Source organism: Schistocerca americana, chromosome 3 (genome assembly GCF_021461395.2).
Source record: "Schistocerca americana isolate TAMUIC-IGC-003095 chromosome 3, iqSchAmer2.1, whole genome shotgun sequence".
NCBI lineage: Eukaryota > Metazoa > Arthropoda > Insecta > Orthoptera > Acrididae > Schistocerca > Schistocerca americana.
In genome coordinates, this window is record NC_060121.1 from 320,423,960 (window position 1) to 320,439,697 (window position 15,738).

At 40.1% G+C, this 15,738-nt stretch overlaps 1 protein-coding gene across 1 annotated transcript in view; it reads left to right on the plus strand.

Moving 5' to 3' along the window:
- Window positions 1-1,519: 1,519 nt before the first annotated feature.
- The window catches only part of LOC124605838 (mpv17-like protein), a 37,937-nt gene continuing 23,718 nt past the window's right edge, over window positions 1,520-15,738 (plus strand). Inside the window, exon 1 of the mRNA XM_047137769.1 lies at window positions 1,520-1,682. Coding sequence (XP_046993725.1) covers window positions 1,569-1,682 — 114 coding nt within the window. The 5' untranslated portion in view covers window positions 1,520-1,568. The remainder of the gene's footprint in view (window positions 1,683-15,738) is intronic.

The window sequence follows — 15,738 nt, forward strand, 5'->3', positions numbered from 1 at the left end:
GATGTTGACCATAATGCTGAAGTGGTGTAATGGTCATCACATCTGCCTAGTAAGCACGAAGGTCCGGGTTCGAGGCCCGGCCGCAGCACGAACTTTAACTAACTTTTTCAGCTTCCAACGTTATCATAAACCGATAATGATAGAGTACGGCATTATTAATGTGCTGCTTGACACAATCACGTCGATTAAGTAACTAGGCGTAACGTTGCAAAGCGACATGAAGTGGAATGAGCATAAAAGGATTGCAGTAGGGAAGGCGAAAGGTCGAGTCGGTTTATTGGGAGGCTTTTTGGAAAGTGTGGTTCATTCATAAAGAAGACCGCATGTAAGACGCTAGTGCGAAACATTGTTGAGTAGTATTCGAGTGCTTGGGATCCGCACCAGGTCGGATTAAAGGAAGGCATCGATGGAATTGAGAGGCGAACTGCTAGATTTGTTACCGGTAGGTTCGAGCAACCCGGAAGTATTACGGAGATGCTTTGGTAACTCAAATGGGACTCACTGGATTGTAGGCGACGTTCTTTTCGAGGAACACTGTTGAGGAAATTTAAAAAACCGCATTTGAGGCTGACTGCAGAACGGTTATATAGCAGCCAGCGTACATTTCGCCTAAGGACCACGAAGGTTAGGCAGATTAGGGGCTCGCACGGAGGCATGTAGATGGTCGTTTTTCCCTCGCTGTATCTGCAAATGAAACAGGAAAGGAATTGACTAGTAGTGGTTCAGGGTAGCCTCCGCCACGCACCACATGATGTTTTGGGCAGGATGTATGTAGATGTAGATGCAGGTGTAGGAAATTTATGGGATGAGTTAGAAGATCGCGCTAGACCCCAGAGTTCTACATCACAACCTTCCCTGGTTTCTGTTCACGAGGAACAATGGGCTGCCCTTCCTTCACAGACTTTCAAACCCACAAAGCGTCCCCAACAGATTTCTAGCCATCATGATGAAGGGTGCATACACGCCGTAACAATGGGTGCCAGTAGGTGTCCGGACACTTTTGAACAGAATGAGATTTTCACTCTACAGCGGAGTGTGCGAAAATATGAAACTTCCTTGCAGATTAAAACTGTGTGCCGGACCGAGGCTCGAACTCGGGACCTTTGCCTTTCGCGGGCAAGTGCGCTACCACCTGAGCTACCCAAGCACGACTCACGCCCCGTCCTCACAGCTTACCCGCGAAAGGCCAAGGTCCCGAGTTCGAGTCTCAGTCCGGCACACAGTTTTAATTTTCCAGGAAGTTTCACTTTTGAACAGATAGCATATGCCTCGACATACAGCAAATCCAGTCACATTTACTTAGCAACCGTCAACCGTGAAAATTATCCATCACGTTTCGTACTGCTGACACTCATAGTGACTAGTGGGCCGAGGGCAGCTCGCCGTAGAGTAGAAATCTAATTTGCAGCGTTCGAAGAGCGGTGTAGATCGCCTATTCCGGCAAGAGACTGACCAGTTTGTCTGTTGCAGCGGCGGCGCATGCCAGCGGTCGCCTGCGCGTCAGGCAGCCCCGCACAGCAGGTCAGCAGCTGCACGAGCCGCAGCCGCAGCCGCAGCGGCAGCAGCGAATGGCCGCCCGCCGGCTGTTCCTGCGCTTCCCGGTGCTCGCCAACTCGCTCGTCTACGGCACGCTCTACACCGGCGCGGAGTTCTCCCAGCAGACCATCACCCACAAGATACTCGTGAGTACACACACTTCCATAAACATCGCTGTACCACATGATAAAAATGACGAATTAGCAGAAGGAAATATTGAAACAGCTACAGGCTGATTAAAAATGTGAACGGTTCAAGATATCGAGACAAGGTTTCCGGCGTTTGATGGCAGGCAGGGTGGCAAGTAATTTGATCCTGTTTTTAATCGTCTTAACTCTTGCATTAATTGATATACTGAAGCAACAAATTAACAAGTGAGATTGAAGAATAAAATGATTGTTATGAAGCAAGGATGTTTATTTTACTCAGTAAATGAATTAATGAAGGAAATATGGATATAGGAAGAAATGCCTAAGGGTTGGAGAATGGCAATAATCTGGCCGTTGCTTAAAAAAGGCGATAAGGGAGAGTGCAGCTTTTACCAAGGGATTACTCTCTTAGGCGTACGACGGCTGTTCGGAAAGTAAGGTCCGATAGGTCGCGAAATGAAAACCATAGTGGAAATCAAAAATTTTTTATTCGCAACAGCTACCTCTCTAAATAGTCGCCGCTCTGACTTAGACATTTGTTGAGGGGTTGTACAAATTTTCCAGTACCCTCGTCAAAGAAAGCAGCCGTTCGTGCTTTCCGCCAATTCTCTACGCTGTTCTGCCTTTCGTTGTTTGTGCCCAAATGTTGTCTTCGTAGCCAGCGATTCATGTGAGCAGAGGTGAACAACATAGGGAGCCAATTTAGAGCTGTATTGTGGGTGATCAAACACTTCCCATTGCAAACGCTGCAGGAGCTTCATTGCACTGCAGAATGCGGCTGAGAATTGTCTTGAAGAAAGAAACGCACAACATTTATGTTATGTGGGCTGCATCAGGTGAAATATCTCACCAGATCCACATACTTGGCGGCAGACGCTGTTGTTTTAGGAATTTCTACTTGATCACTTTCCGCTCTGAACTGAAAAGAGCGACTTGAAGCGATCGACAAGCACACTGAAGACACTGCCCAACACATCTGTGCAAAGTTCCATCGGATTTTCACAGTGGTGCTCATTTCGCGCATAATCGGACCTTACTCTCCGAATACGCCTCGTGTAGTGTGTGTAGTGAGGTTTTAGCCTGTCTGGTAGAATAATGAGTGGACAGTATACTACTGGGTGACTATCAGGCTGGATTTAGGATAAATAGATCCAGGATCAACTAGATAATCTTATTGAAACAAATGCCAGAGATATTTTATGAATACGATAAGCACCTGCATCAGTTGTACGTTGATTATAAACAAGCATGCGACAGCGAAGACAGAAATAACATTTTCCAAATTGCAAAAGATTTTTAGAACCCCTTTAGAATTAGTCAGGTTGACGGAAATGACAATGGAAGCAAGAGATTGCAAGGTCAGAATAGAACCAGAATTGTCAGGAGAAGCCTGCGACAGAAAGATGTTATCTTTGTGCAACTCTCTAACTTAGCACTAGAGAGGGTAATTCGGTAAATGCCAGAAAACTCAGGGAAAAGTCTTTAACCAGCAGGCCCAGGTGGTGACGCATGCTGATGATGCAGCATTAACTTCTGGGAATGTCAGAACTTTGAAGGATGATTATGTTACATTGGAAGGAGCAGTCCGGAAGTTAGGACTGAACGTGAATACACGTAAATCAGGTAAATTGTGGTAGAGGATCCTGGAAGGAACAGAGGAGAGACTGTAATAAAAATAAATTGGAAAAAATACCAAAAAGTGGATAATTTTAAATATCTCAGTTCGATAATGATAGGAGATAATAGGACAACAACAGAAATTCAAAGAAGGATAGCATTTTAAACTGACGCTATTATTACTTGTAGAATATATTCAGAAATGTCAGTAGGACTACCAAAATCAAAATATATTAGACTATATAAAGAACTGTATTAATGTATGGATTGGATGAGTGGGTGTTGACTACAAAGGAAGAGGGCTGCTTGTTGACATGGGAACGGAATATTTTGGGAGAGACATTTGGGTAGTGAGAGAGAAAGAAAGCTGGAGAATAAGGACAAACGCAGAACTGCAAACACTTTTTGGACAGATGAATATTGTATGAAAATCAAGCAAGGAAGAATAAGACGGGGTAGTCATGTACAGAGAATGGCAGGAACTCGACGTGTTGCGAAAGTGTTTATAGGAAAGCCCGAGGGGAGAAGGAGAAAATAAGACCCAGGAAAAGGTGGCTAGAAGATACTGAGGCGGATCGCGAGGCAGTGGAAGTCGGTAATTGGAAAGAAAAGCAATGGGTAGAGAAGAATGAAGGCAGGTGACAAAGGAGGCCACGGACTGCATCATCGATCAGTAAGTAAATAGGTATGTCAAAGTGGAATGATACAACTATTTTAATGGCATTCAAAACGTCTTCAAAATACGAATACAATGACTTAACGCTCCTTAATGCTGGTGTTAAAGGTATTAGCAAAAGTATGTGAGAAATGTGTTGAAGTTGGAAGCCAAACAGACCAGAATTGATTACGGCTACCACAGCCTCTGTTGTGCTGGACCTACACTAATGATAAATTTAGAAAGTATCAGCTCAACGTCTCCAACACTGTTCAACTTTCGGAAGTGGAAGTAGTAACAGGCAACTGGATCTCCTCTGAATTTCTTTGGTGCTATGGTCTCTTTGTACGGTTTCAGGCGCAAATGTATGCATAGTATTTTCACAAAGTGCTTGAGATGTGGATTTTGAAGGGCTGTGAGATGAACCATATGCTGTTTGTTTCGGGAGTCACACAGAACTATTAGTTTCAACGGACAGAATACCAAAAGTAGTTTGAAAGCCTGCTTATACGACGCCTGTCTGGGGCAGCGCACACGAAGGGCATTAGCGTTAAAAAGTGCATAAATAGTGCTACGAAGAAAAATAACTTGTTAAAGATTCGCCCACTAGCAGTTAAGTGACAATAACACAAAGAACAAACGACAGATTCCTCGAAAATTTGCAGCAGTGATATGTGCAATAAAATTAGGTCAACTTGTAAAAAAACAGTTGTTATGTCATCGCATGTAGCATATGTCTTTATCCTGAAGATAGCCAGTGGGTGTTCGAAACCGATGAAACTCAGGTTATTTTGTCATACAAAGTATGTAAAGTATAAAGAAATAAACACAATCACTTAAACTCAGTGGGTAGTGTGTCATTCTATTCCATTCTGTTTCGCGGCTGATCACTAACACATTCGCGATCGTAATGTTCTCCCTGCCACTAGAACAGTAAGGTTGCTGAACAAAGAACACTAGGATTCAGAAAGAAGATGACAAAGACTTATTTTTGGAAGACATAATTCAAATATGTTGTGGCCGTTCCCTTCCCTAAAAGTAAACATTATTTTACCATATTTAAAAGTTATTTGATAGCTTCCAATCCAGAGCTCTACAGTCCAGCTGAAAACATATGCTCGTTTTAAAATCTGGCCGGTGTGGAGCTGACGCAATAACAGGCTAAAATAAAAATCTCTCGGGAAAATTAAGTTATCAGTAGAAATGTCATAACAGCGGCTCTAGATTTAGTATCTGACTGCAATATAAAACTATCTGTCGTTACTGGTGCCGCTAGCAAAACAATTCAACACAAAACGTTGATCCACGGAAAAAGTGATTGAAGCGCAGAATTTAAAAACTGCAAACTAAATGAAATTGTTTGGAAATAAATAGAGTACTCTTTCACGTCAAATCCTTTTGTAAAATAAACTACCGCTCACTCATTTAAAAACATAATGAATTTTTCCAATAGAATTACAGACACTGTGCCTCGTAATATTAAACTTCCTAACAGCTTTTAAAAATATAAACGATAAATTCAATAGCCCTGGTCTGGAGCTATTATGAACACATCACTCCAGAATGAATATACCGCAGCGACTGACTATTTTAAAATCAAATCTTAATTGCTTCCTCTTAAAAAGGCATCCGCAGGTGGATTACATAGTGCCTCTTGTTCTGCGTCTCCACCGCATCCACATCAGTTTCTCGGCTACTCCATTGCCCGGAGCGTGTTGCTACGTTGCAGCTTGGACGTTCTTTGCGGTACTTACACAACAGACTGTCATAAAATTATTAGTAAAACAATATTTCTGCACTTTTCGCTCTTCTCTCATTACTCAACAACCATTTAAATTTCATTATTTTCTATTGTTATTGGGTTCTCCTTCTTAAGCATATTGCAATTACTTGAAGAGAATTTTACGCTTTTATTTACAAAGCATCTTCTGTGGTCATTCTGGAAATATGGATACATATGTTCGTACATTTTTGTTGTGATATAACATCTATAAAATTAGCGTTCAATTTACTCATGGTGGATCTGCGTTGCGCTTAAATATTCTGAAAGTCACTGCTTTTTCCCTCGTTGTTAGCGGAGTTTGAGGTCGGAAGAAACTTTGTTGTACAAATACACGTCGCATTTTCATGTCTTTTTTTAAAGCGGTATTTGCATTTCATTTCACTTTAGAAATAGAACTGCAGTTACATGTATTCGCACTAAGCACAGTATTAGAGTGTTTATGTTTGTTCATTTGTTTTTCATGTAAGTTGTAAGAGTGTGTGTGCATGTGTGTGTGTGTGTGTGTGTGTGTGTGTGTGTGTGTGTGTGTGTGTGTGTGCGTGTGTTAGTGAGCATGGTTGGGTCGGTGTGAGTTAGTGTAAATTAGTGAAGATCTCTTATACCTTCGTCAGAGATGTGAGTGGTGGAGGAGGAGCCGGGTTGAGAATTGGAGCTGTGGTTTGAATATGAGGGGGGGGGGGGGGGGGGGTAGTATTATAAGAAAGAAACTGTGGAAGGAGATGGTAGTGGTCAGTACAGTCTGGCTGGGGTTAATAATGAGTGGGTGACCTACGAAGGGTGTGGTCGTTTGTATGTATTTGAAGTTATGTTAAGTGTCATATTAAGTGGTTCTGCAGTTCTATTTCTAAAATGGGATGATGTGCGAATAATGCCATTTCAGGATAAGAGAAAGTGCTTTGAAAAAAAAAGGCAAAAATTGCCAAGTATATACGCACAACAGAGTTTCTTTCGACCTCAACCTTCGCTGACAACGAAGGGAAAAGCAGCTGTTTGCGGAACATATGAATAGCAGGCAGAAAATCCGTAAGTAAGTTGCACATCAACTCTATAAAGGTTTTAATCCACAACAACAAAAATGTGCAAATATATGTATCCATAATTTCAGAATTATCACAGAAGATGCTTTGTAAATAAAAATGTAACGTGTCTAGTGTATAATTCTCCATAATTAATTGGGGTAAGCTTAAGACGAAGAAACCAATGACAAATTTATCAGCTGCTATGGAAGATGGCCATGCAAACAGACATTCATTCTCTTCATTTATGAATATTAATTTAATACTTTGCAGCCGAATAACAAAACATATTTAAGTGGATCAGTGCAGTGTGAAATGCATTGGAGTAGTTTGCAGGATTAGTTTTTACGTAAACTAAATGCTCAAAAGTTTCAATAAGTGTTTTAATAATATCCATTGCTTAGGAAACGAATGGGTTTAAGTCAGGGTGTGGGATACAGTTTTAATCTAACGTTGTTAAAGAGAATGTCCGGCTGGATAACTACCATAGGTGATTTGGCAGCATAAAAGTCTGGTTACTCATGTTACGTTACAAGCTGGGAACAATAATAGTTGAGGACGGAGACAGTGTAACCTGTGAGAAATATAGCTTTTGGTAGTGAGACGAGATCGCACACTGTTCACAGAGAGCACCGGACTCAGCACCGCATTACGACGGCCCTTCGCTGCTGAGGTACGCCGTCTACGGCAGCGTCATCCAGTCCAACATCCTGCTCTTCTGGTACCAGCTCCTAAGTATTTTCAGTTTCATACGCCGCCGCATTTCTCGCTGAGGAGACAGGATGCTGGTTTTCGCCTGCGTTTACACTATTCCGTACTCTTTGTTTCCAATGGTGCTACTTCAAGCTCCGTTATGGCCGAGACAAATTGAAAACGCTGCTAGTTACTGATGAAGAAATCTAGTGCAATCAGGTTACGCTTGTAGTAGCTGATTCGCTTCGGCGCTTCTTAAATACTAATTCAAGGACTGTGACTGAAAACCAAATAAACAGACAGTCGTGTCTTGATTTAGAATTATAGCAACAAACTAGGAATATTTTACTCATCGCAGAACTACTTTCTCTTCCTCTGTTTATTTAACTTATTTGCTTGTTGCTATCTCTGTATGCCTCTATCTCAGTGTCCCACTAACTGGTCTTCCTCCGCTCTTACCCTCTGTCTCTCGAACTATTCGTTTCACTCTTGTAAGTATTTCCCTAGCATGACCTCGTTTCGTCAAATCTGTCAGCACCGATTTACTTTCACAATACTCACGTTTTTGGTTTCACATTCATTCCATACAACAACAATTTCTCGAATCCTTTTTCTAGATATGTGCGAAGCATTTAAAACTTAGACGATTTTATTTCCGACATGCTTTTTGGAAGTCACTGAACTCCATGCACACCCTACAGGTACAATGTTTCGGCGAAAAGTTGCAAGAACTGATGAATGACATCAAATTCCGCTGCAAAACGGTAATGTATTTTAATGGAAACATAGAATGAAAGCTAAAGATCACCATTTAGTGGCATACTTTCACTGTTGCACTAGAGGTCACTGATACAGTACACTGATGTAAGTTTGAGAGAAAAAAATTTTCCTTCCTGAAGGAACAAGCCATGACAAGGACCAAACGCGATTGGAAATTGCAAAGTAAAAAGTGTGCCACCGACAAGTAAGAATGCATCTGTTAGTGTGACATTAAATAACCGGTAGTGTGTTCTTTCCAGTTACTCTCTGTGATAGAAAATAAAATATCAACAGCTGCAACAGTTTCATCATATTACCGTAAGCAACACTCAAATAATAACAGTCCCTGGCACATAGTGTTGGTGTTGTTCTACTCAAATGTCTGTCGTATGGTTACTGCACAAGGCAGAGAGAGACTGGAGTTGCCTCTACCTGAAACTTGAGCTAACAAGAATTACGCGGGCACCATCTGCGTAATTGGCGGAAGCAGTTTAATTAACACTGTGACGTTGCAGGACCTCGTTTGCTAAACGTCAGCGTAGCTTCTGCTGCTGCTGCGGCTACTGGTAGCATGCGGCTTGGACGCCTATTAATTAGACAACCAGCGTCACAAGTGCAAACGCTATAAGCGACAAGTTCCTGCAGTGTTTCCTCTGCGTGGAAATGCGGGGCGTCATTTATCTTTAAGTTTTCTTATGTTCCTTTAACCTCTTGTTAAACATTCCTAACGACTACGGAATAACAAATGCTTATAGGATAAAATTTCGACACTTCTACCTGTCTGGTCACGTAACAGACTCATAAAGAACGTCCTACGCACCCACTACCAACATGCCATAAAGATATCTCATCAATGATTGTTTTTCCATGTTAAGCTTACTGCAAATAAAGAGTATTTTTCACCACCTGCGTTTCTCTTTTGTGTGTAAAGTATCTTGTTAACATTTTGTAAGTACGACTGATAACTGTAAGCTTTTTTTATCTGGAAGGTCACGTAACAAACTCATAAAATAGGCCCTAAGCATCTACTACCCACATACCGTAAAGATATCTTTTTGATCAACGGTTGGTTTTTCCATGTTAAGCTTACTTTGTTTCTTCGAAATTGGTATTAATAGACTGAAAACAGTACTTTTTAATAAAATTTTGCCTCTGTTGTATGTTATGAAGTCCTGCGCGTTTTCCTTCGTTGTTAGCGGCGGTTTAAATCGAAAAAAAATTTGTCATGAAAACAAACTTAACATCGGTTTTGTTTTTATAAACTGCACTATACTCAGCTTTGACTTCCAGGCCGCAGATCTCGGCAACAATTCAGTGATATTACTAATTCGTAGGTCTAACGAGATATTACTCAACAAAAATACATTTAAATCTGCGATCGCTGTTCTTGTGGCAATTTGAAAGGTGTTTCAGACTTTATGAAATCGTCTTTTCGGCTATGCTGTATATTACGTAAGCACACTTTATTCGTTGCTACAATGGTAGTCGAATAGAGTTGGATCGTATAAGAATGTCTTGGAAACTTTGAACGTTTTTGATAGGTCCTACAATAAACATAATATTCTGTTTAAAGTTACTATCTTAAAATGTACTTTCCACACCACAATACAATTCAGAACGTAAGAACAGTACTTATAATGTGTAAATGATAAATAAACAGAATGGTAACAGCTCAAACTTTCTAAATAATAATGTACATACTGCCGAAGACACAGACTGACGAAACATGTTCGAACATAAACAGAACTGTATTCTGCATACGGCGGAACAGATTTCCAAAAATATTTACATGTAAAAACGGAGGAACTATGAGCACCTATTAATTACAGCTCCCCATGTTGAGTATATACCGAGAGTTCAATGACGTGATATTAATTAAGGATGTCATTAGAATACAGTAGACTGTTTAGCCCTCAAAAAATATACTAACGCGCCAACAGCAACAATATTCGTTACAGCTACATAAATAATGTAAAGACAGTGTTCAGTCAATGACACGTATCACGTGTTCTATTTGTTCCCATATTTCACTATATCAAGTTTTACAAGGGAGTGATTTGTAACATCGAATGCATTGTTGCCTACATGTTTTCCAGAGATATATTTAGTAAAGAATATGCTGTAAATTAATCTCAGCAACAAACTTAATCTACGTAGACAAAGGTTCCAAAGCACTTCGATCAAATCTTCCATGTAACAATGCATATGCGGTAAAGAATCTTTCTTTCCTGATGACACTTATCCTATTTGGAGTTGTATAAACTTTCGTGTGTTTCGGCTTTCGGCATAACACTCGAAAGTTTATACAACTCCAAATAACAAAAGTGTCACCAGGAAAAAAAGATTTTTTATCCGCCGCGGGAGTAGAACAATACCAGTCACATCCGCCACCACGAAAATTTTTATTAGACCTGAGAAATTTGTCTCAACAAGAAATAATATTGTGGAGCCGTATCTCAGCATAGTTTCAGCTGCAAAACCAGGAAGTTAACGTATTTATGTGATTGATTAACAAATTTACTCAATTATATTGGCCCTTATTTGATGAGTTCTTTGTTTGCAAATAGTCTACAGATATCTAGAAAACGTGATGAGATATTTAATTCGTAAAATCCATGTGTCTCATCTTAAGTATCAAATTACAAATTACACAATTTTTTTGTTTGTCTGCTCTCAAATGCCATGATCTAACCATTAATTCTTTCATCATAGAAGTTTCTGTGCTTCATATTTTGGTTTATAACTCGATGCTGTATTTTTATTCTGGTTTCGTTTATTTATACCCTGTGTTTCTGTCGTTTGCACCTATTCTTTACTATCTTCATTGCCCTTCCTATTCACTAAGGTGCATCCCACGACATCTGTTTTCTCTGTACCTCTGGTCTGTTGTGGATATATCGTAGGAGTTAATCGTTGTTTCCCAACTGTGGTTTTCACAGCGTTACACAAGAAATTTGTCTTGCTTTTATTGTAAGTGTGGCACTTTGGGATCTAAGTATAAGAGAATAGTCCGTTTGTTTTGTTGTTAATATACGAAATTTCGTAGAAATATTCAAATTGTTTTGTTGAGGTACTTTAAGGAGGGAGCACAGCTCTATCGAGGTCATATTCATAATGAGCTAAAATCTAGACCAGGTAGTCTCGCTGTAAAGGGCGTCCCTAGAAACCGGAGACTCGAATTCCGGTCGGCCCATGTATTTCTTCAGGTTGCCTTTAACCGTTCACCTCTCAATCATTTGAAGATTCATCAAGACGACACGTAGTTCGGATTCCACGTTAAACTATAGGAAAATATAGGTTCCCTTTCTCCAGTTGATCACTGGCACAGACCAAGGACATGCAAGTCGCTGAAGTGGTGTCCAGTTGGATGCCCCGCACCAGCCCTTTTAAACACACGAAGTTTTATTACTTGGCAATGTAAAGAGAGAGATGTGTTTTACTTGGAGGTTAGTGTATCTCGGGACGCGTGATGTTTCCTTGTCGGTGCTTCAGTGTAGTGGCCGATTTTGGAATCACATGAAGGAACACGCACTAGAGACCACCATAAGCAGTTTCTGGCATTTTCTATTGATTTTGTTGTTGTGAGATATAAGATTGTGTTTTCTGCAGCGTTTGTAAGTATTACGAGTTATACATATTTAAGTTATGTATAATACAATCCATTAAAATTATTAGGAAGTTATTGTTAATTCCTCAATAACAAAGTTTGATGGTGAGTAAAATTATATATACTTTTAAAACTTATTGCATAACACGTGGATGGACAAGCAATAATTCGACAGTCGTGTACCATTTTGCATCTCGATAAAAGGTCCTCTACCACGGAACAAGTGATATTTGCAAATGGAGTATCTTCAATGCATTAATAATTTCCCCTGTCCTGAGACTGGAAATTTGCATTACCGACCAAGAGCATATATTTAGAAACGTTTCCAACTTGTAACTGATTTCTGATAATACTTCTTCTTAATTTGATGTCTCTCACTTGTTACTGATTTATAGTAGTGTAATAATGTAACATGTAGACTATTAAATACAGTACTGACAAGATTTTCTCGATCGCTAGACATTTTACTTTGAATAGAATATTTGTTCCTGGGTTCCTCGGAACAAAGTTTCTCATTTGCAAAAACCTTACTTTTACGGAGTAATTTTTTTGGTTCCAGAAAATGACTGCAGCACATGTAAACGGAATACTGTCATATAAACAGTTCGAACTGCTGATTTTGTTTGACGCTGCAGCTGCTTTCTGAGTCGTTAAAGTCTCTGAAGATGTTCCCAGCATTGGAAGGCGAACTTTAAGCAGAAAATCATCCCATGGACCACGACCTAATGCCGATAAAACGAATCAGCAATAATAAAAATACATTAAACTTCTATTACACGGTTGGCTAGAGGCGAAAGTCTGAAAAATGTTGCAAGATTCAACAACCCCCTCCCCTTTATGAAAAGTATTATCATCGTTTGTAAAATGTCCAGATAATGTATTTTAGCGTTCGTCAATATAGTAGTCAAAACAAATACTAAAATAATGATCTATACTCTACACAGTAATGCGAGTCCTCTGATTATCTTACTGAGTACGGTGGTACTATAGACTCTCATCTGGGAGGAGTCTGGTTCGAACCCCATCCCGTCATCCAAATTCACGTTTTCCAAGGCTTCCCTAAATCACTTACTATACTAGAATGGTTCATTTGAAATGTCCGCTGCCGCTTTCCTTACCCATCGTTCAGCAATCAGAGTTTCTATTCTGCCTCTAATGACTTCAACGATTGGCCGTTAAACTATAAATTTGTGCAGGCCTACATATGTAGGGAAATTAATTTTTATTTTACACTATGAGCTGCTAAAAACAAACCTGTATCTGCTGACAGTTTCAGTCTGCTTGTACGTCATCAGCCTGTATAGAAATGGAGAAAACAGCATGAGGCACATTTGACTATTTGGGTAGAAATGTAACAATAATGGTGAACATACGAAAACTGTCATAACACAAATGTGACATAAATAAATTACATCTTATCGCAAAAGAACACTTGTTAGTAGCATGCATGCCTCTGCCACGAGAGGGGATTCCATTGCAGTCACAGATGTCTGCAGTGTGAAGTCACCGTGTCTTGTGATGTGAATTTATCTTGTAAGTTGATAAATGAAAACTATATTTCATGTAAACTGAATTGTAAGGATAGTGTCTTAAAAATTAAGTGCTTTCAAAGAGTATTTTGTGAGCCGAAAATTATATTTAACATCAGCTGAACTGTGGGAATATTGCTTTACAAAGTAAGTGATTTGAAACTGTATTTACTGAGTCGAATTTCGTCTAAGTGAAAGATGATTCAATATATGTTTCCAAGTGGATGTTCAGAGAGCAAGAACAAATTCCATCCTTAATTTCTAGATATGTGAAACTCTTCAGTTTCATGATATGAAAAACTCACTATTCATTCTGTAACGTAGTATAATAGCTTCCCTTGCTATCGGTGATGTACAGATACCTATTTTTATACTCGTTCAGCATCAGAAAAGAAACATAGTTACATACTAGACCAAAAAAATTTGCTGTAAGTCCTGAGTTGATCCTTGTGCCAAGGTTTTTCGTGGTTTGTAGCTGTCCATAGCCAGTTATGGTTTCAACTTGTGGGTACATAATGTCATGATCTTTCTTGCATCGGACAACATCCATTCTCAGTCGGATTTTACAATGATTGAAGGCCAAAGCCCGAAAAGTTGGGTTCACTCTGCGTGTTTTTCAGATCTTCATCTACTAATTTCTTGGGACCAAGTTATCTAATCTCTAGTCTGTTTCCGCTGGCAGCGATCTGGATGTGAGGCGGTTAGTGATTTAAGGTGTAGGAGGATCGGAGTTGTTCTCTATCTTGTGCTCTAAATCCAGAGATTCGTCAAGTGTTGAGTGTAGAACCGTTCGACGTGGATTTCTTGGTATGGGGACTGCCCAGCGAGATCAGTCGAGAAAAACGGTGTGCCTATTACGTGTCTACTTCGAGAAAGAAAAGTTTAAAACGAAAGCCTTCCTGTCGCCATTAATAAGGTGATCAGAAGAGCTGATGCAGCTCTGAATATAGATTACAACATTAGTGTAAAGATGGGCAAGAGAGATCGAAAAATCATCATCACTGTAAAAACGCTATACGTTTAAGCGGATTAACAAGATACATTCATCTCCTGAGAATACATTACTTTGTCATTTTTATGATTTTATAGCAGAAAGTAACATTCAACATACAGCCAACTACTAGTCACCCATATCAAAGCAGTTCTTTCCCAAGGCAGTCGCACGCCTTTATTTGAAGTTCCCATTATGGACATTTTTCTGGCCGTAAGGTCACCATACTAATAAGAGACTCGTCAGAATGAAGCAACCTGTTTCCTGTAATGAAACGCAATAAGCGGCAGGTTAACTCTTGACACGTGAGCTAATGGCACACTATGCATCACATTTAACTAAAAGTATTTCACGTTAGAGGCTACTGACATTATTACTGAAACGGCCTGCTGGATTTCTTCGTTGACATCGAATGACTAGCCCACTTTCGAATTGTCCGTGCACTCCTGTTGGACTCAATCTACCATTACTGCATCTCTGCTGACAACACAGTGTTCCCCGTCTTTTTTTTATACTCATGAGAGGCTTCTCGTGACATCTAGTGATCACTTCCACTTTACATAGGAGTGTCCTGATTCTTCTGATCAGACAGTGTACAGCTCGCGCAGGATGCCCTGGCCGATGCGCAGTGACCAAAAAATGGTTGAAATGGCTCTAAGCACTATGGGACTTAACATCTGAGATCATCAGTCCCCTGGAACTTAGAACTACTTAAACCTAACTAACTTAAGGACATCACACACATCCATGCTCGAGGCAGGATTCGAACCTGCGACCGCAGCAGCCTCGTGGTTCCGGACTAAAGCGCCTAGAACCATTCGGTCACAGCGGCCGGCAAGCTGTGACCAGTTTTGGTCCAAAGCGCTGGGCGAGTTCATTCGGTTGTTCGGAAGGGGAGGTCGATAAGTGTTTCCCACCTTTCGGCCGGTCAGTGATGACAGAATCGGGGCGCGCATCCTGCAGTCTTTCTCAAACAGTTTATGGAAACTATTCGGTAAAAAAATTCATTTTTGCTTTACTTACAGCTTTATATCTCAGGTTCATGTTGTGCCCATCGTTTTGTTAATGGTCATAGTCATTACGTGAAAGCAAGACACTGAACGAAATTCGGAAAAGTGTGCAACGCCAGCGATAAAGCTGGAGAGAAATATCCGCAACATTCCTCATATTTCATAAACGGTTTCAGATATGGAAATGAGATTTTAGCAAATGATAGTAGGCAAAGAGGAGAGTATTTTACCATATCATTATTATATAAAACTTCATTATCTACCATGATAATCTAATTGCTACAGACTTTTCTGGTCAAAGAATTTTTAAGGGCCGTCGATAGCTGGTGAAACGAGAAATGCTATGGGTTTTGGAACAAAATAAGTGAAGACGTTAGGCTTTTTTCGTACCGG